This window comes from Phalacrocorax aristotelis, chromosome 5 (assembly GCF_949628215.1).
Source record: "Phalacrocorax aristotelis chromosome 5, bGulAri2.1, whole genome shotgun sequence".
NCBI lineage: Eukaryota > Metazoa > Chordata > Aves > Suliformes > Phalacrocoracidae > Phalacrocorax > Phalacrocorax aristotelis.
The window spans coordinates 38,931,417-38,953,037 of record NC_134280.1 but is presented as its reverse complement, the minus strand read 5'-3'; the positions used below and the strand labels follow the sequence as shown (position 1 = coordinate 38,953,037).

The window sequence follows — 21,621 nt, the reverse complement described above, 5'->3', positions numbered from 1 at the left end:
TTCCAGAAAGTCTCTTGCTCAAGGTCATGGGCTGTAGCAAAGAGCTCTGAGCACAGGTTTTCTTACACGAATATATATCTTTAGCCATTCTATCCACCCCCTTTTCTGGTGTGCATTTTTGTAAGTTTATCTTCCTTAAAACCCGTTAATCTAACATGAGAGTGCTTGGATATCCTGCCAGACTTTGGATGCAAAGGGCCTGTCCAGGCCTTCAGGCTCTAAATTTCTAATTACAAAACACTCCACAGTATAGTTCATGGGACAGAATTAAGGGCCCCATCGAAAGCCTTGCACTTACAGCAAAGACATTCAGGAGTCTGGAGAGTAAATGGGAGAGAGATTGCTGGACAAGGGAGGAACAACCAGCACGCCTGGATTTTTCTGCAGCAAATCTCAATCATATGGACCATGGGGAACCATCAGGTTTGAAAGAGTAAGAAGTTGTTTTGCTGTGCTAGAAAAAGTCTACTGAAAACAGAAAAGCCATCTTCTCCTGAAAGTTGTGTCTCCTGGAGAGAGTGGGGGGCAGGTAGGTCCATCAAGAGACAGAGGGGTGGAAAGAGGCACAGGATGAGCAGGCAAACAGGTGAAAAAAGGTGGAAACAGAAGTGCCTCCTTTGCCTGATGGCTAGCTTCCAATCATTATTACATTACGAAAGGAAAGCTTTTGTGTGGAAAAACATAACATCCGGCTGATCTCTATTCTATCAGGGCTCAGCTTATCCCTAGGAGAGGAAAAAGAAGGTCAAAGGAAAAGATTAAAGGAAACAATTTTCAGTTTTAAACACAGTCTTAACATGATAGAAAGGAATAGTAAGAACAGAAAGACACTCAGGGTCTGGGAGAGACACCTTGCCTCAAGGTACTGCACTGTTTTCCGTATCTGCCTGCTTTATTTTTAAACAACCAGAGCCTTTGCTTGGTCAACACTTCCTTGTAAAAGAAGGAAGCAGAGAAGGAGTGAGGGGCTGTGGAGAGAGAAGCAAATGAGGTTGGAAACTGATGATCTTCCCAGCCATGAAAGTCAAAATTCCTGCTTGAAACTAAATCCTCCTGGAGTGCTATGGAGGCATGGGGGAACAGGGGAGGGAAGGGAAGAAAGAAGATTTATTACTTAAGCAGAACTGAAATTCTAATGAGAAAAAGGACTGTCCAATCCATGCCCAAATGTCAACGGCAGATCTGAAACTGGGTTTGTCACATTTCCCTCTCCTTTGCACACATTAAAAAAAAATACAGGGGAGGTGGTTGGGGTTTTTAAGGGCGGCGGGGGGGGAAGCCACCAAAGTCCCTTGATCTTATGAAGCCCTGAACTGTTACATTCCATTTATAGCTCGAGCTGGAATGACATCCCCCTTGATTAGCAAGCTGTCCAATCCAGCTGCATGTGTCAGGACTGTACAAGGCACTAAGTGAAATATATATATGCCCTTATAGAGTTTAGCACATTGGGTCCACCTCCAGGGCACAGGCTGTAGCTCATTCTGACCACTGCTCCTCTCCCAGGAATTACTTTTAAAGGTTTGGGGTTTTTTTTAAAGGTTTTTGGGGGGGCCACCTTTACTTTCAAGTTTAAGCAACACAAAATGGCACCAAAGAAAGATGTAAAGAAACCAGCAGCAGCTGCAGCACCAGCACCCGCACCAGCGCCAGCACCCGCACCAGCTAAACCCAAAGAACCCGCAATTGACCTCAAGAGCATCAAGGTAAATGGATGAACGTGTGCTGATTGTGGACCCAAAGCACTCCCAAAGGGGAAAATTAGCAGAGTCCCAGCTGAGACCTGCAGCAAAATGTTGTGTGTGTTTGGTTCCGGTTTGGGGATTGCAGTGAAATGAATGAGTAACCTCTGGCAACAGATTTGTTGACCTGCCTGAGCTTTTGATTGTTTTAGTAGCTGGAGGGGTGTAAGGCATGGTGCATGATTTAACACAAGAGCGAAGCCTAGTGATTTCAAAAGTATTTTGGAGGGTGGCCCTCAGAACTTTTTAACAAGCCAGTATCAGTGTGATCTGTTTGGTAAAGCTCCATTTAAAATAAACCAACCAACATCCCTCCCCTCCCCTCCCCCCCCCAACCTCTAAAGTAGGTGCATGAGGACAGGAAAGGGTTACTGAAACGTGAAATGCAATGTTTTCTCATAGCACAGTACTGAAACCACACCTTACGTTGCACTTTCCCCTCAAATTCCTTTCCAAATTTTTGCAACCACCTGATGACCCTTTAGTCCTGTGTTTTGAGATCAGCATGGCTTATTTTTAAAAGCAGAAACAAAACAACAGATTTTTTTAAAAAAGAGGGATTTGGCAGTTTCATCTATTTTCTTTTCATTTGCATTGTACCACAAACATTGACAGAAACCATAGTCTGGAAAGCCATGGATGGGAACATTTCAAGTGATTTCCTCTCACCTTTACATACTTGCTTAGAATTTGCAATTTGCTGCAAATTGAAAGCAACAAAGAGAAACAGTCTTTCAGAGGTTTCCCTCTGACTGCACTTCCATTTGATCTCATACTGTCTTTCAACTTTGCATGCCAACCAACATCACTGATTGTTGCTTTGACCCTTCAAAGAAAACTCCTCCATGTTGGGAAATTCTTTACTTCGGAAAGAAGAGAGGGAGGTTAAGTGATTAAAAGTGATAAAGAGACAGACCAGTTTCTCCATGTAGGACTATAAATAGTTATTCTCCACCTATCTGACAAGCTGATTGGTCCCAGGGCCAAACTGCTAAATTCTGCATAAGGAATCATGCCTATTATGGAGAAAAGAAGGAATACAAAGAATCCTAATAGGACCTACTCATTTCCATCTCATGATGAATTCTGTTTCAGGTATCTTAATATATATAATCCCAATATTATGACCCATTTAGTGAAATTTATTGAAGTTTGCTTTAATTTTTACAATCAGTATACAGTATTTTCTTAAAACAGTATGTAGCTTCTCATAACACTGAAGCTGAACCCACTGGCAAAGCAAGACAAAAGCAAGAGGAAAAAAAGGTATTTTGAAATACTTTGAGCAATCATAGTGAAGGCTACACAAAAAGCCCACTGTTTTTGAGAATACTGTCTGAAAATTACATTAGACCTCAACATTTCACTTGTCTCAGAGATGAAGGGGAATGCAAGCTACATTTTCTTCTAAATAATTTAATATGATTTGATAGCTTTCTATGTCCAGTTCATTAGGAGAAAATAGAATTTCAACTCCAGTGATCCTAGCTAATCTATCTTTACATAAATAGACTTAATAGTATATTACCAGCTAAAAAATGGCAGACTGCACTCTGAGGCATCTCTGCAGTTCACTCCTTTACCCAGACAGCTCTCTATTGTGGCAGGAAACACATACTGGTAGCACAGAGAACGCTCTGGGATTTGTCATATTCAGACTGATAAAAGAAGATAGTCTGCCTAAATTCTTTTTCTTTTGAGAGATAATATCAGACAAAATATTTTCCTCTTTGAAGGGGAGGAAAAAAACCTGGGCTAGTATGACAAAACTATTCTTTTAACACTAACAGCAGCATGTAAGCATTACTACTCCTATTTGCAAATAAGTGAAGATATGAACAGCGTGATGGAGGTTACATGACTACCCTGCAATGCAGTGGGTGGCACAGCCCCTGCCCTGCCCATTCATCACAAGCATACATCTTTCTACAAGTATCTCCTCCGCTCTTCATCTTGCCCTTGTCAGGCAAGGAGCAGGGTGCCTCATAGGTGCTGCAAGGGTGGACAGGGCCCTTCCGGTCCACAAGGATGACATATCTCCTCTATCCCTGACCTTCCCCTCTCACCTGAGACCCCACATCAGTCAAGGTCTGCCCAGGCAGACTGTAGCACCTTCGAGTAAGTGGGCTCTTCGAGAAGGCACCAGGAATAACCATGGTGCCTTTCATCCAACCTTGAGCAGGGGCAGGGACTGGACAACCTCCCAAGGTCCCAACCAGCCACCCTGGGTTATCCTTTTTCACCCTTTGAAAGCTCAGGCAGAAAAGGGAAACAACATCTTCTTATAAGTGATTTGCCTGGAAGATGTGTCAGAATCAGGAATCAAAATTTGCTGAGTCTTAGCCCAGTCCCTTAATTAGCATTAATTAATCCTGAATCCTTCCATTCAGCCACCAAAGTCTCAGCACAGGTAAAGGCACAGCACCATTTCCAGCACAGCTTTGGAGCCACGGAGTACTTAAAACTAAGCTTTTGTCCAGGAATCAGTGAATGATCCTGTCCTGGGGCTTTTTATAATGATTTACCAAGCATGGAGTCAAAGCCTCCAACACTTTGAACAAGGGCATCAAGTGGGGTCCCCTCCACTCCTCAGGGGAATTAACAGCCATGCCAGAGCCTGCTGCTAATGAGGGGTGACTGGGAACATCAGGCTGCGGTGCCCATGATGATTTGGGGAGCCACACAGCAGGCACACACAGAGAAATCCTTTCATAGATTTTATAAAGAGACATCCAAACCCCTTCTAACTGTTACAGTTGGGGCAGGTAAGGGTAGAGCTGCCTAATAAGGGTTTACAGCAGCCAAACCACCCACACATTTCAGTGTACTTAATTTTAATTTGGTGTCAGAGACCATAATATTATCCAAAACAAACAAGAACGTGTTTTACAAACATGGCTAGTGATTCTTTTAGAGGTACCCCTCCTCCCAGATGCCCAGCTTGGCCCGTCTTCAGGGAATCTGCTTTTCTGAGCCTTTTGGGGTGCATGCTTTGAAAGTCAGGCTTTTTTTATTATTCTTTTTAAGAGGTCTGGGTTCCTGCAAATGCAGGAACCCCAAAATTGCCTGTCACCATCAGAAATTGTGACAGGCCTTTCACCCTCTTCTGTTCTTTTTTCCCCACTTTAACCCAATTGAAGCAAATATTTGGTTATTTGCTAGTACTAAAAGCGGTTGGTATTGGATTTTCTATTTTTGAGCACCATCTATTGACTATAAAACTGTGTAACAGGAATACCTAACTGCTAAAGACTCAAATCTCTACACTCAGCCCCTTCTCAGCTCACCATAGCTTACAGTGCAACAACCCCAGTAAGAGAGTCAAGGCAGGGGGGAAGAATTTGTTTTGAGGTGGAAATTTAAAGACCCTTTTACCCACTACTCAGGAAACAACATAAAACTCAATTTGCTTTGCACAAGCCTTTCCAACCCAAATTTATATTTCCAATTTTCCTTATCACTAGTGTGGCCTGGATTTAAATCATAGATAAAAAGGTTAAAAATTAAATCATAACTGAGAAGAACAGAGTGATGGATGCACCTGAGAGTTACCACCAGGAACCAGCCACGATTAAAAGCAAAATGACCATTTTTTTAAGAGACCCTCAAGAATTCTGTAGTTAAAACTGTGACCAAGGACACTCCTAAAAAGATAGCTTATCTGTTTTGTCAACTTCCTTCTTCCACACAAGCCTGAGTGAGAAGAAAAATGCTGAGCTGACAAAGAGCATGGCTACGGGTCTAAGCCTGCAAAACTGGGATTAGACATTAATCATGAGGATGTCTCATGCTTGGTTTTGCCACAGAGGCAGTGAGAAATGGATAAGCTTCATATTGCCCAAATCAGTTTAACTTAGACTCTATCCCAACAAGAAAAGTGTGTTGTTTTTTTAACTGGAAATCTAAGGGCTCTTTCCAGCAGACGCAACCAGCCCTTGGATCAAGCCCAGGCTCACAACATTAACTGTGATGTTTTGGGATCTGGGTACTGGCGATGTGGAGTGCAGTGCTCCATAGGCTTCTGCTCTGCAGAGGGTGGTCTGAACGTGTAGTACCCTGACCCACTGTCACAGTGGGCCCTTTACTTCAAGGATACACCTGAGTATCCTCTCCTGAGCAGAGACAGAGATTGGGTTCTTGCAAGTATCCATGGTGTAAGTGATGCTCATTTGGTACACAAGGCTTTCCATGCTGGTGTTTTCAAGACTGGAATTCCAAGACACCAATTATGCCATGCCCAACTGCAGATAAGCCACCTACATCTTTAGGGGAAAAGTAGTTAAAAGCTATCAACTAGTAAAGGCTTACTAAGGCCTGTGTAACTGTGTGATGCATGATGAAGCCTGCTGCATGGAAGCAAACCTGTGTGATCATTTGCTTTTAAATACAGAGCTCTTAAGGCAGTAAAAAACATTTCTTCAAGTGTCCTTAATTCTTTATTACATTCACTACTCAAGTAGGTCACCTCTGAACAGACATTGCGTTGGATATAACCAGAGAGAGATAAACTCACTAAAATGCACTGACAGAAAGCTTCTGGGCTGGAGGGCAAGCAGGACTGCAAATGTCAGCTGAAGCACTTGGAGAGTGATTACACAGCAGCCAAACTTCATGCGAAGCTGTGGAGTGAGAACAGGAGCATTAGCAGTAGATTTGCTTGTAATGCTAAGGGCTTTATTAGGAACTGGCAGGTTTTTGCCTGAAAGTTTTGGCACAGGACTTCAGGTTATGCCTGATCCAGCTCCAGCAACAATGCCAGAAAGATCCCCTAGGACTGATATACCCATTGGACAAAGTCACCGGTCCCAAGTGCCCTTTTAGGTAGGAAGGGGAAAAGCATAAATATGACTTAGCCTTAAGAGATGTAAAGATGCCTATCTGATGCCATCCAGACCAGGTTCCTACCACTTTGACCACTGAGATACTCCAGCATTCAGGGTCCACCCTGGAGCAGAACAGCCCCAGCCAAATCCTTGCCCCTGTGAACCCCACCACTGATGCCAGACCCCCCTTGCTGGAAGTTGCTAAGTCACTGCATAGGTGAGGCATGGCATAAAGGTGTGCCAGGATAGGGAACCTGGACATCAGACTCAGCTGATCTGACCAAGAAGTCCCTTTGGGACACTGCTGAAAACCAGAAAGGAAAACAAACAGAAAAGCCACCACTTAGTTTTCTTTACAAAGTTTTCAGAAGAATTTTGCCTCCTTCCTAAAGCACTGCTAAGCAAGGAGTCCCTCAAAAGTAGGGACTGTCCATATATACTAGTAAACACTTTTTCTTACGTCTGCTTTGGCAGCATTTAAAAAAGATAGCTATAGCCTTTGGAGGGTCTGGGGAGCAACAAACTTTGGTAGAAACAGTGGAATTTAAAGCAAATTACACAGATAGCAACGTTTCAACAGCTCAGAGTAATTTCAAGTGTTAACAGTGGTTGTGTGCCAGAGCCTTTCTCCCATCAACTAATAAATCAAACCAACCCCAAATATTTCTAAAATAGTGTTTTAAACCCCCTTAGAGCACAGAGAGACTGTAACAGATAGTAACAAGACATTTGAGTTTATCTTACATAAGGCAAGAAGAAGGTGACTAATTTAGCCAGTGACAAGTAAAGAAAGAACTTGTCTGTAAGGAGATATGAAACAACCAAGCTGGAAATTTGCCCCCACTTCACTAAGACTTTATTACATCTTATACCCATTGCCAAAAAGCACTTTCAACTGGCTGGTTTACTGCATAGCACTTAAATGTCAAGTAGCAATAGTTTAAATAATGTTAATACTCAGATACTGCCGCTGGGAGGCATGTTAGAACAACAAATCCACCCAAGAGCAGGGCTCCAAAGCCTCACATTTCCTTGCATATCCTTGATTATACATGTTCATGCAAAACTAAATGCAATTAGAAAAGGGACACTTTTACAAATAAATAGAATATACTATTTCAATTGGAAGGGACCTACAATGATCATCCAGTCCAACTGCCTGACCAATTTAGGGCTGAGCAAAAGTTAAAGCATGTTAGGGCATTGTCCAAATGCCTCTTAAACATTGACAGTCTTGGGGCATTGACCTCTCCAGGGAGCCTGTTCCACTGTTTGACCACACTCTTGGTAAAGAAATGCCTCCTAATGTCCAGTCTAAACCTCCCCGGCACAGCTTTGAACCATTCCCACACATCCTAGCACTGGATACCAGGGGGAAGAGCTCAGCACCAAAATGAGCGCAACTGAATGTATTTCCCCACATGAAGTTAATGAAATCTGTTCAAAATGGTATGATCAGCAGCACACCTAGAGCACATTTCACTCCCAGATATTTCAGAAGGGCACATTAATTAATCAGCAAGGTTCATCCAAAAGTTCTTGCACAACTGTAAAGCAAGTGTGAAGTTACAAGCTTTAAAAGTAAACAAGCTGGAAAGTTACACAGAATCCTTAGAAAAAATTCAAATTCATCTGTCTGCAGTTAAGTCCATTAAACTCAAAGAGATTCTGAGCTGTTCTTCCAAACCTCATGGTATCTCACACAGGCAATTTTCTCTCCTATATTAATGGTGGTCATTTTTATTCTTTCTTCAACTGTATTTCTAGGCAGCTCTGTTCTCAAATCAGAGTTCTCTTTCTCAAGAGCTCATCTGCTCCTAATGTTTCTCTGCTTCATAAAAGACATGAGGTTAAATCCATCAGGCTGCTGATTCTTACTTAAATGAGAAGCAGCCTCTCCAAAATCTGCGGCATCGATCGCACAACCTATTGAACTGGGGTGAGGGACGGGGGAACGACAGCCTGCTTTTCAGAAGGGTTTGAGAGCTGTGCAATCCTGCACTCAGTGATGTCTAGCAGAAAACATGTGCAGCTGTATTAATCAAGGAGCAGGCATTAGTGGCGAGCAGATATCATATGAAGTGCTATAGGCTCAATCCTAGCTTATCTCCACCCAAAAATAAAAAAATCAGTCCAGTCCTGAATAGAAGGTTAAATATACAGTCCTAGGGGACTTTCCAATTTTCTCCTCTCTGATTTTCCAAGGCATCTGATATGTCCTCAATCTCTTCTATGGAGACAGTACCTCGAAATATCTAGTGACTCTCTTAATAAAATCCAAAGATTATTCCCTTCTCTGTAATTCACCCAAAGGGTAACAAGCAGATGGAGCATGAATGCTTTAAATCCCAGCAGCATCTTTTCTCGGGGCTTTGCACCCTGTGCAGACACTTACACATTTACAGTGAGCACAAAGCGACTGCCACTGAGCACAACTGTACTCAGTCCCAGTGCCCAGCAGCCTAAATAGGTGAGCACAGCACCACACTGCAAAGGTCAGGGCCCTAAGGCCCAGGAACTGGTGATTTGTTGGGAAGTTAGGAACTTCAGTAAGAATTTGGAAATAAAGATTTGTGTGGACTGAGTCTTCGGCTTAGGTGGTGACAGAGAGTTGCGTACCATCTTATCCACCCTAGCCTATTTAACTGGGACCTGGTCAAAATGCTCTATCTAGCAACAAGAAGAATAGAAGGTGGTCACAAACTATAGAAGGTAAAGCCTTAATCTTCAAAACAAAACAACAAACAGAAAACCCCCAAACACACCACCTTTTTCTTTGGCACAGAAAACCTTCTGGATAATAACTCTGTCCATAAATAAGGGCTAAGCCAAGTTAGAGAAATCCAGGCCCTTTGGGTCTTACCATGTGTTGCAGTTCCTTCAATGTTTTGTTATTTTTGCTGGAGGGTTGGGGAGGGAAGGGACATTTACTTTTTTTAAACCAAACTCCCTGAAAATTCAACATCTTTAAGATCCTGAGACGCATCATGTCCTCTGATAATGCAAAAAACACCACCAGGATCAGAAGAAAGATCAGATAACTGGAAAATACTTCTTTCTGCCTTCTGAGGTTTATGAAAGCTCCTTACAGAATCAGAAAAGTTAGCTTTAATTTCTTTTAAGGAGTGTTTGAAATATTTTCTATACGAGGGCATTTGTAGGCACCCTTATGCAACACAAGTAGCATTTTAAGCCCCCAACAAACCCATTGACTTAAAGCAGGGTGATTCAAGTGAATGCAACATGCCCATGCTAAAATATTTCCTCCCAGCAAAACTCGTCTAGTGTGCTTTTATTCAAGAACCAGTAATAAAATGAAGGGCTGATGTGGTACACTAGTAATTCCTCATCTAAACTCTGACCAAAGTTTCATATGGTCAAAAGATCAATCAGTTTATATGTAGACTCTACTCAGTTTATAGATATTTGATAGCCCATTCAAGCCAGATGGCTAATCCAGGTATCAGTTTTCCATGCCCAAGACAAACGTGCCCCAGTTATTTTCTGCTTGGCATCGAAAGTCTTTGGGGATGAGTTTTGTTGTAGCCAACCATAAAGTTTATCTGGAAGTAAGAAAAAATGTTCAAGAAAATTAATCAAAGTGTTAAATTTTTTTTTTAAAATCCTGTTTTCAGGGGAATATTTCCCAATTGCCAGCACTGGAGAGCAAGAGGCTAAGGGCAGAAGGAAAATTCCACAAAAGGCAACACACTACGTTGACCCAGGCAACATTTCAGCTCTGCCAAAGTCTTTAGAAAGCTTCCTTGTTAATGCATTGAGACTGATAGTCAAGATCTATATTAGCTTTCTCACTGCCTGAGTTCCAGCCCCAGCCAGTATTAACCAGGAGGTCTGTGCTGTGCTAAACTTATGTTGGCTAAATCAGACAAAAGCACAAACCCCCTTTTCTATGCAACCACACCTGATCATAGCTACACTTCACCCTGAATACATCCGTGCTCCCACAGGCTAATAGATTACAAATGGCAGAAAAACCACAAGTGCAGGATTGGCGGTGGAGCAGTTTTCATACTCAGTATGTTTTCTAGATATTTCTCAAAAAATTTGAATAATCTTTTTGGACAGAATGTTTTCCAGCTAAAGTGGTAAGCTTAGAAAACTCTTTACAGTTGTATTTTTAGTTTTCAAAATAGGAGGTAGGAGGCTAATGTCTCAAATCCAACCAAATATTCTGAGTTATTTTGATTGCTCAGTTAAAAAAAAAAAAAAACAACAAAAAAAACCAAAAAACACCCAAAACCCCACAAAAAACCCACAACCAAAAACGAGTAAAATTAAGTCTGCTTAGATTTTATTCTTTCTTTCAGAGCCTCAATATACTGAAGAGAGACATTCACAAAGGTTATTCTTATCTTCAGGGTAACTAAGCAAGTGACAGGAAAAAATTTCCCTCACTAATCACATTTTGTCTTTAGAACACCAGGAGCAGTGAATGCTCGAAGGAAATCAATAGAAATTAGAGAGGGGACCTGAGTTTGCAACAGAGTCTGTTGTTGACACACAACCATTCCCACCCCGGCTCCGTGACACTCTTAACCCAGTTGAGGTGACGGGGAAAGGAAGGCGTTTGGAGCAAAGTTTTCTATTCCTTTTGCAATGTCTCACAGCATCAATTTGGAGATTTGACCCGGGCTTGGAGGATGTTACATGGTGGGACTAGACCTTTGCTACTGAAGAAGCTGCGGCCTGTACCTCCTGCAACCTACCTAGAAACTCCCCACTTGTAGTTGCACCATGATCCCTACACTCTGCAACACAAAAAAGCGAGTACGCCTTTTCCCATCATGAACAGTCATCCTGGAAGGATGACAAAAAGCCTTTTGGACTTTTTAGCTTCTATCACGGCTTCTCCCTTACCTCCATATCCCAAAATTCTCGGCAACACCTCCTCTCATTGCACCAGTGAGCCCTGAAGCTGGTATGCTGGTGCCCTGCCTAGCCCCAGCCCTAGAAGAAGAACGTCCTAGACAGCACAGGCTACTGTGAATATAAATTTCCCACTGCCCTGCAGGATACATCTACACATGAGCCACTAACATAGCGATACAATTGGGTCCAAAACATATGGATAATTTTTCTCTTTAAAATGTTCAAAATTTGGAAAATGCGACCGGTGCAAAGGAAGAGCTTCACAGTCAGACACCACCTCTGCCAACAGGTTTATCTTCTGCTCAGTGCCAATGACTGGATCACACTGAGCAGACAAGCAGCAGCACCACTCATCTAATGTTGAGCGCTGTATTGTCTGTCTAAGGGGTTGAGCAAAGCCCAGCAAAGGTACGAGGACCATCCAGCTGCATCTAACACGACCTGCAAGCCACATGTAAAACCAGCCAGCGGGGCAAACACGTGGCACCTCTCACCCTCAACACTTCTTGCTCACTGACTTTATAGCTTATTGGTGAAATAGAATCCTTCCCTATAAGGAAGTCTTGGTAGGTCTGGACAAGGAATATCTCCTCTTGAAAGTACGGACCCAGAAAGTGCTGACATCAATCAAACTTACTGCTTGCCACTCCCTATCCCTCTCCAGCCTCCTAAAAATAGCCATCATAAGATGTCAATCAAGACATGGAGCCTTCTGTCACTTTGCCCTAAGAAAGCTAAAGAACTCGCCAAGGGGAGGGACCGCTTCCTTCTGACACCTAATCCAGGCAATGCCGTCAACACCGCCAGATAAATAAGGGGAAGAAAGGCCAGGAAAGCAGGACCACTCTCAAGACCTCTCAGCTAATCCCTCCTGCCCGTCTGCTGCTCTTCTTTTCCAACTCTCAACCATGGTGGGTCCACTGGAAAGCTATTGATTAGCAGTGAGACAGTATATTTTGTATAAGTAAATCAGGCTTCTTGCTCTTGTGCTAGTGGGGGAAGGACAGTCCAGAAGACAGCTTAGGTATGCTTGGCTTTCCTCCTTAAACCTAAAGGACTACATGAGGTTTTCCGGTTAGCCTCAAGTTCTGCACCAGGCAATGGTAGACATGCGGCTCCTGTAGCTTCAGACAGAAGGGTTACAATTTGCTAGTGCTGTCTGCTAAGCATTTTTTTTTTAAATCAGATGAAACCTGCTAAAGTGGCAAAGGAAAATAGTAATATTTTTATATAAGAAAATATCATAGTTTAATACTTTATGAAACAATATACTGTCAAAAACTAATTTGAAACAAACTTTAAGGGATTGGTTTAATTTCTATGTTAACGTAAAAAAACCCTACTTGTTTAGCAATATTACTTCAAATGGTCTTAATAAAGCAGGTCTATTCTAAAACAGTAAGTGACCTGATGATACATTAACAACTTCTTTTTTAGTTAAGAGACTTTAGATTTTTGTTGCTTCTAGCCATAACCCTGGCTTTCCCTGGGATGCAGATTTTAATGGAATCTTTAAGAACAGACCTGGTGATGCATTTTTACAAGGGCAGTTGCTAGTTTAGGTTGATATGGCCTAATTACATTAGGCAAGCCAGATGTGAGAGCACTCAGCTACTTCGTGCTATTTACTTTCTCTCAGTGCATTTTCAGCAGTACTAGTTCTCTTTTTTCTCTCTCTCTTTCTTCCCAACTGCAGTCCTTCACTCCCGACCAAATTAATGGTAAGTGAAATAAAAGTTAAACTTTAACAGGGGGCAGGAGGGGGAACACATAATGGCTACCAAATGCTAAATATTCACTAGTCTTAACAGCGCTCTTGCTATCTGCATTACTTCTGCACATCTGACAGGCCACATTTTTGCTGTTTTGGAAGATGACTCATGGCTTGAGCTGGATGCTTTAGAAAACAAACAGGTTCTCCCCCAGCCCCTCCTTCCTAAGCTATTTTTTGTGATTGATTTCCTTCCAACAGATCGAGTTCTCCCAGGCGCAACAGGATGGTAAGTTACAAAAGAGCCGATGTGTTTTACATGTATGTGGGTTCAGAGAGGAGCTACAGGCTCAGAAGTTTAACCTTTACAAAAAAGACAAGCTAGGACTTCAGCTGGTGTAAATCACCACACTCTTGACTTCAGAGGAGCAGTGCTGACTTACGCTGTACAAGAACCTGACCATAGACTTACAATTAATTTATCTGGGTGCTTTTATGCTGCCCAGACTGAGAAGTTTATGCCATGGTATGAAGAGGAAATATGCTGGTGTTACCAGCTCTACCGACTGAACGTTTTTCAGTTGTGCTCCTGTACTGGCCATCCACAAGGATACTGAAAACAGGTCTTTCATTTGAAAGTCATGGGGGAAATAGGCAGGTAAGGGACAAAAGAAGGACAGAGTGAGCTGAAAATTTAACTTAGCGGCAGTGACATTCCAATTCTGTATGAATAGAAGATGCAAGAGGCCTACATGTCACTTTTGCCAGGAGGTGTTGTGGAAGGGGAGGAAGAAAGGCTGTTTTACTGTAAATACATTAATGAAGCATGGAAATAGTTAGCAAATAAGTGACTTGTGTAAACTGTTGCATATAAAACACAATAGTCTGGATATGCTGCAGTTCTTGAGCATCTTGCTTTATCCTCTGTTTCACAAGACACCAGTAAGTTCCAATTGGTTTTTTTCAATCTGCTATTAAGATCTGATTAAAAATTCTGACATGAACAAAAATCCCCATTGAAGCACTGGAAATCTAAGCTGGAGTGTTTTAAATATCCTAAGAGATTAATTTGGGTTATATTAAATCATGTAGGTCAAAATCAGTAGCAAATATAGTAGACTTCTTACTGTGAACAAAGTATTTAGAATGGAAGACACAAGGATTTACTAGAGATCCAGAGGGAGAGGAATAGCTAGAAGCAGGTCTTAAGAGAGCCCTAAACTTTATGAACACCAGCCTGCTCTGGGTTACACCATCAAAGCAGTAGGGAGAGGTATAGTGCAGTGAGACTCGAAACATTTCCTGCAGCCCAAACACCCCTGGTCACAAAGAAAATAAGTTGGTCTCTTCCTCACTTTTTAATTCTAAAACTTTTCCAAAAGGGTTGGGAGGGTTTATGGAAAAATGCCATCAATTCAAAGCTGCTGGCATGCACAACGAAGCAAAATATTTCTTTCAGCTTCCGTACATATTTCAGATCGTCCAGCTGCTGTAATGCCATGATGACGGAACCAAGCAGTGGAGCAATTAAAAGCTACTTGAGAGAGGGATAATTTCCCAGGAACAGAGCTGTCCCACCCTCAGTAACTATTTCCATCCATACAGGCTGACGCACCAGTAGCTGGCTAGTACCCTCCTCAGAGAGGGATTTTAGACGTGCTTATTCCAACAGAGGTATAAACTAGGACTAGCTATATAAAAAAAAAAACCACCAACAAAAAATACCCCCACACCCAACTAAACAAAAAAAAAAACCCAAAACAAACAACCCAAACTAAAAAGAAAAACCCCACAGCAAAGATACATTGCAGTGAAATGCATGCCTTAGAGACATAAGTTAAAAATCAGGCTTTTTCTCTAAGCTGGGGAGCAGTGTTCAGAACTTAGTGAATATAACACGGGATTTACAAAACAAAGAAGTTTCCTGATGGCTTTGCTAATAGCAAACTGGCATTGTTTTGCACCTCACTCTGCCTAAATGTCATTAATGCACCAGATGAAAGATCAGATCATATGGTATAAATCACTACAGCTCATCGACCTCAGCTGCTAAAGCAGGAGCCAATATCAAGTTGGTATATTTTAAGGGGAAGCTCTACACAGGTGCAGAAGGCCTTGATTTCATATCCTGCAATAAAAGCTGTAAGGGGAGAGGGTTAGCAGTAAAGGGTTATAGGTCTCTCACATCAGACAGTAAGAGGATTAGTTTCAGATGTATTAGATTACAGCCTAGCAGGCTGACATCCTGTATCAGCAGTTTTACTGGGTGCCAGCAACTCCTTTACTAAGGCGGTATATGGATGGCTGAAACAAGAACTTAAATACCTCTGTGTCACCTGTCCCCAGCACAAGATAAATGAAGACATGATTTGAGATGTGGTTTATTACTCCTAAATCTGCCCCAAGGCACAAAGAGCATTCCACCTACACACACCGTGAAATAACAAAGCCTCTCTAGCTGGTGGAAGTGCATCACGGCCAAGGGAAAGACATTTCACCTGGTTTACTTGGAGCTAAAACACAGCATCATCAGACACTGCAGTGCAGAAAATATCAACAGCACAGTCCAAGATGCTCCTGACATATGAGGTTCTAAGATAGCTTTTTAGCTAGTCCCTTGACTTTTGCCCCCTCCTCTTTTTTAAAAAACACGTTTCTTTATTCATTGCAACAAATACTTTAAAAAGCCTGAAAAATATATTAAGATAATTAACATGGAACTTTGCAAGAGAAGGTGACCATCTATGCTGATTTTTGTAGGAAAAATATCTGTACCCCAAGTCCTTGGTCAGCAGCAAGGGGAAAATAAGTCAACATCGATCACTTGGCAGCACTGAAAGAAGCAAAGTCTCAGTGTATACACTGGACATGGACTGAAATAAAGCACCACACAAGTATTACTACAGGAAAAGCCAGATATTCATGGATTTGTAAGATGCAGGGACAGACTGTAAAGGGCAAAGGAGGGAACAAACAGGAGTAGAAATGTCATTGTAAGGGAACGTTAAGGGAAAACAAAGGTAGAAGCATTTGAAATCCACCTTCAACTTCCCCCTTAGCACTGTGTAGCTGAGATGCTGGGATTGCACTCTGATGTCTTGCACTGCTAGGTACTTTGACAGAAGAGTCCCAGTCCTCTGGTGGGATAAGGTGGAGTGGATAATAACATTTTTACCTTCTGCTGCTGTGTCTTGTAAAGAAACCTGTTCTTGAATAGCAATGTTTGTAGAAAGCTTATCTTTCTTTGTGCTTGAAACAACTACAGGGTCAATCATTGATGGCTATTAGAGACAGGAAAACTATGAAGGTAGATATGAAAGATTAAAAACAGTGAAACCAAAGTGTCAGAGGGGAGGAGTTTTTTCTTGGGATCGTGGGACAAAGGTTCCCCTTGGATAACTCCCCTGGAGTTGGTGGAACAATGCCAGGAGACAATAGGCTCACCTCTTTGTCAACACAAATTGTCAATAGGGAGTTGCCCGGCTCAGTTTAACTGTTGCTCTTCCCTTGCAGACTTCAAGGAGGCCTTCCTCCTGTTTGACAGGACTGGTGATGCCAAGATTACCCTGAGCCAGGTTGGCGATATCATCCGGGCACTGGGACAGAACCCTACAAATGCCGAGATCAACAAGATCCTGGGCAACCCTAGCAAAGAGGGTAAGTACCCTACAGTCTCTCACGTGTCTTTCTTCAGGCTGGGGAGCTGTAATTAGGCAACATCAATAGTCACAGAAGGAGGGAGAGGTACTTTTGCTCTGATAGGAGAGCAAGGAGGGGCAGGGGAAGGAGCTCTGCAGCAACAATACATGTAATTTCTCCATTTCCTTTTGAGAGGATGATGATGGGGGATACAATGCTCAGAAAGAGGAAAACCTTCTCCTTAGGCTACGGAGAATTCTCTGTAGGGATCATTTTGGTGTTAATTTGGTGTAGGTGTAATGCCAACTTATTGCTGCTCACAATCCATCTGTGCCCCAGCCCTTGCTGAGGAGCTGAGAGTCTACTTCTAATAGCTGACACTCAGCTCTCCAGGTCCTTCCAGTGCAGGATCTTCTGCATAAGCCAAGACATGCCCTGGGACTGGAAACCCACCTGTATATTTCTGCTGACTGGGGTGGTCTGCTCAAAGCTCCTACAAACCTGCGCATGCTGAGGCATGTGTTGGCCATTTATTATAGCAGCCATTTTCCACTTCCTTTTCTCCCCTCTTGGAGATAAAAGAAATGGTAAATACTGTAGTCACCTCCTCCTAACAAGGACCTAGGCTGCAGGTGAGCCCTGATTTCGGTCATGCAGAACCATATTAAGATAGGCTACATTATACCCAAACCCTCAGGCCTGGTAAAGGCCGCTTTGAAGAACAATTCAGAAGACTTGAGTTAAGCATTAGTACCAGCAGGAAGCACTGAGCAAAGGACTAACAGAGAAGTGAGACTGACAGTACTTTAAGTGACTACAGCAATAACTGACAGTCACTTTTATATAGCTGGGTAGTAAAATAGTTTCTGTAAACATCTGTATACTCAAAAGTCTCTCCCATGTTTTCATTTATTGTATTTCATTGCTGTCCAGATGAAGGTTGCTCTTTGCAAAAATCTAGGTGGGGGGAATCCTTTTATTTGGCAGCCTTGCTCCAGCAAAAACCATCTGGGGAAGGCCTCACTGAGAACTACAACTTCTGGCTCATGAGACCAAAGGGGTTAGATGCATTAAGCTTCTGCGTCCTTCAACCTCCACACTGAACATGTTAAATAGTAAATTTGGACACCACCCCTACTGGACATTCTTGATTTTAATTAGTTTATTCTTTTGCTAATAGTCTCTGCTATCGCATCCGGGAGACCCCAAAGAGGCTAGTAACATGCTATCAGCAACCTCAGGGGCTTGCCTAAGTTGCAACATCCCACTCTGGTTACCTTTTCCCACTGCTTGGAGCTCAAAGTTTCTGTTTTACTGTATTCTGTAGTTCCGCCACTTCCAAAATCCTTTCAAAGATCAACTTGTACAGCAAGTTTCATTTCTGAAAGAAAAATACAACATGCACATATGCATATAAAGTTATGTGAGAAGAGGGGTGGAGCAAGGATGTGAAAATTAACTCCCACAATAAAGAGAATCCAGATTCTGCAAAGAAACTGCCAAATCCTGAGGCAAAGACTAGAGCAAAGGATAGAAAAGGTGTGAGGGTCTTCCACATTTGAGGGCGAATATCCCAAAAGAACACACATAGAAGTGTCTAGCATGTAGCAACTGGTGCTTTCTTTCCAGAGATGAATGCCAAGAAAATTACTTTTGAAGAGTTCCTGCCCATGTTGCAAGCAGCTGCTAACAACAAGGAACAGGGTACCTATGAAGACTTTGTTGAGGGTCTGCGTGTCTTTGACAAGGAAGGCAATGGCACAGTCATGGGGGCTGAACTCCGCCACGTACTGGCTACTCTGGGTAAGGGATTATCACCTCTGTGAGCACTTTAAAAATTGCTGCTGTTTAAAGGCATGAGAGAGGGAGGAAAGGTATTCTAATCAGTTTGGAAAGGTAGGAGGCTACAAAGCCAGACAAGACTCTGGGTTTCCTAACTGGGAATCCACAAGCAAAGCAGGCACAAAACACAGTAGAAAGCCCAATGGAGAAGGTTTGGTTTATTACTTCTAAATTCACACTAGGTCTTAAGAGTGCTTGTTGTTTGAGGAATAAAGGGAATCATAGAGCATCTCTCAGTTGGAAGGGACCCATAGAATCCAGTCCAACTCCCTGCTCCTTGCAGGACTACCTAAAACTAAACCATATGACTAAGAATATCGTCCAGGTGCTCCTTGAACTCTGACAGCGTTAGTGCTGCAACCAGTTCCCTGGGGAGCCTGTTCCAGTGACCAACCACCCTGTCAGTGAAGAACCTTTTCCTGATGTCCAGTCCCCTGCTGCAGCTTTATACCATTTCCTTGTGTCTTATTACTGGTCTCCAGAGAGAGATCAGATCAGCACCTCCCTGTCCATTGCCTCTGTTGAGGAAGTTGTAAAGAAGTTGTACAGAAAAGGCTGTACACCTCACTGACATAAAGCACGGGGACAAGGATAGAGGATTTACTGCATAGTTTCTTCACTGTGTAGGAATAACTAGAATCCTATAGGCACATGCAAGACTTCCAAAGAAAGTTAAAAGTAATAAAGCTCCGTTCAGTTACATGTCTTTGTTACTAACTCAGAAAACAAGGAAAGCCATTGGAAAAGCTTGTAGGGTTCAGCCTCAGTTGCATGTCTGTGGAAGAATTAGCCAAGCTCTCCCCACTGTCCAGGTGAGAAGATGACAGAAGAGGAAGTAGATGAACTCATGAAAGGTCAGGAAGACTCCAACGGCTGCATCAACTATGAGGGTAGGTGCAAGGGTTCAACACCCTTCATCCCACATTTCTTCCCTCTCTCACAGAGTTTCACTGCAGTTGGCTTTTAGCCTCTCAGGCAAATCAGACAAAGCTACAACCGAGTTAGGTTGAAAAGCTTTTGCATGAAAACAACAGTTGCAGTATGCTTAGCCTGCAGTCACACTACTCAAAAGACTAGACTTAGCCACAGCAGAGAAGGCTACTTTGATCAATGCCAGGTCTCTAGACTTCCTCTAGAGCAGTTGCAGTGATTGTCTAAACATCAGCTACAGGATTGCTTCCTGTGCTCTATTTGTCATATGTTTAGTCTTCTCATACTTAAGTGGGAAGAGAATTTGGTTTGTACAACACTAAACACTTAGAACTTTCTATCACAATGTTGGGTCAAATCTGATCAGAAATGTGTGGTTTTAATGCCATCAGCTCACTAACAGCTGTTGTTCTTAAAGGTATTTCCGAAAGTAACATTTGCTGCTCCTTCTAACTAGTGTATCTGTATTTTTCCACAGCGTTTGTAAAGCACATCTTGTCTGTCTAAGTGGACTTCCCCAGACACCAAACGGTACGTTCTTCTCATTTACACACTTAACCTTGCCTGCTTGCTATGCTTAAAGGCTTCCACATGCCCACGGCATGTCCCCAAATATACAAACAGAACAAAATGATGCTGTTGACCAAGAGCAAAGAAAACAGAAGTATGGATTCCTGGGTCTTATTCACAGCTCTTTATCTGGCTGGAAATTGTGTTTAGTGGATTTTTTTCAAACATATTCAAAATGTGAAAAGAAATGCTCAGTTTATTCATGAGCATGGAAATGCTCAGGCTTAAATATTACCTTAGATCTCTGTTGTTGTACAAAATTAGAGTTTAAGCTATGCAAACTGACAGCCTGAGACATTTATTATATAAAGCACATTGAGATTTTGATTTCAGAAAAAGGACATCAAAGAAATATCTTCTGATAATTTTTACATTTCTGTAAAGACAGAATAGCCTGAATACTTGTGCAAACTACTGAGAACAGCTCTTCAAACAAAATAATAATCTGAAAAATATTACTCTAACAGTCATGATCAATAGTCAAGAGGGTTTCAAAAGTACCCAATCATTTAGCAGTTCTTCTACAAGTAGGGAAAAAAACAACAAAAAGTCCACAACCCTGATATGCTGCTTTTCTCTCCAAAGAAAATCCCAGCACCTGTCTTTAAAATGCAAATGTAAAATATCATGGGTCTGTGGGCTTATTTGAACTGTTAGTTATTTTAGCCCAGGAAAGACTCATTCCCAACTCCTGTATGAAACAACACCTCAAAAACAGAAATCAAGGATTCAGTTTGTAATTTTGCACGTGTTTCTTCAGCCAATGTTGACTTCTCGTCCAACTCTCCCATTCCTTCCCAGAACAAGTCAAATTCAGAAAGACCAGATAGCACTCAAGATTTGCCTGAAATTATTGCTCAGTCTGTCACCGTCAACATGGAAACTGCATAGAACTGGATGATGCGCCTCTAACCCCACCACTTTTTAGCAGTGCATCCATAGGTATTACCTCTGGGTAACTAGACTTTCATTTAAAAAAACCCTGAACTTTCACCAAGGCAAGCTAGACGGAATAAACTGCTACCATCCAGGATCCAACCATCCCACATCTCTTTTCATGTTGTTTGCACTGAAACAATGTAATCTCCTGGAAAAATAAAGTATCAATAAATTCCTGTGGTCACTTTGCGGCTATAAAGTCTTTTTTTCCTCTAAAGCTGTTCAAATCCACTCAAAGCAGCAATCAGCACTTAATTTATTTTCTCCGTGTATTGTATTTCACAAAATAAAGTTTTATGAAAAAAAAAAAAAAAAGACATCTCCAGGGGGTCACTCTACTAAATTTGAATGAAAAGTGTTTTCTTTGGGGACTGGGAGAAGGAGTAATTAGGGAACTACCACCTACATCAGCACTTAAACGTTTTTGGGAGAAGACAACCTGGTAGCTGGTGTCAGAACATCTCCTAAGGTGGCACCTGCCCTGGCACATCAGGCAAGACCCAAAACCAGCCAGGGTGGCCCTGCTGCAGGGGTG

General features: G+C 42.2%; 1 protein-coding gene across 4 annotated transcripts; it reads left to right on the top strand.

The window, feature by feature from the left end:
• Window positions 1–1,218: 1,218 nt before the first annotated feature.
• On the top strand, window positions 1,219–21,270 carry MYL1 (myosin light chain 1). 4 transcript variants are annotated; one of them, XM_075094037.1, is made up of 8 exons: window positions 11,855–12,366; window positions 13,152–13,176; window positions 13,428–13,455; window positions 16,680–16,823; window positions 18,435–18,608; window positions 19,460–19,537; window positions 20,056–20,108; window positions 20,949–21,270. In XM_075094037.1, exons 2-7 carry the CDS (start codon window positions 13,174–13,176, stop codon window positions 20,082–20,084), a joined length of 456 nt encoding a protein of 151 aa, XP_074950138.1. In that variant the 5' UTR covers window positions 11,855–12,366; window positions 13,152–13,173; the 3' UTR covers window positions 20,085–20,108; window positions 20,949–21,270. The 4 variants fall into 4 exon arrangements, with proteins under 4 accessions (XP_074950137.1, XP_074950141.1, XP_074950138.1 ...); XM_075094039.1 differs by having other exon boundaries at window positions 12,265–12,479; XM_075094036.1 differs by lacking the exons at window positions 11,855–12,366; window positions 13,152–13,176 and adding an exon at window positions 1,219–1,706.
• Window positions 21,271–21,621: the final 351 nt, after the last annotated feature.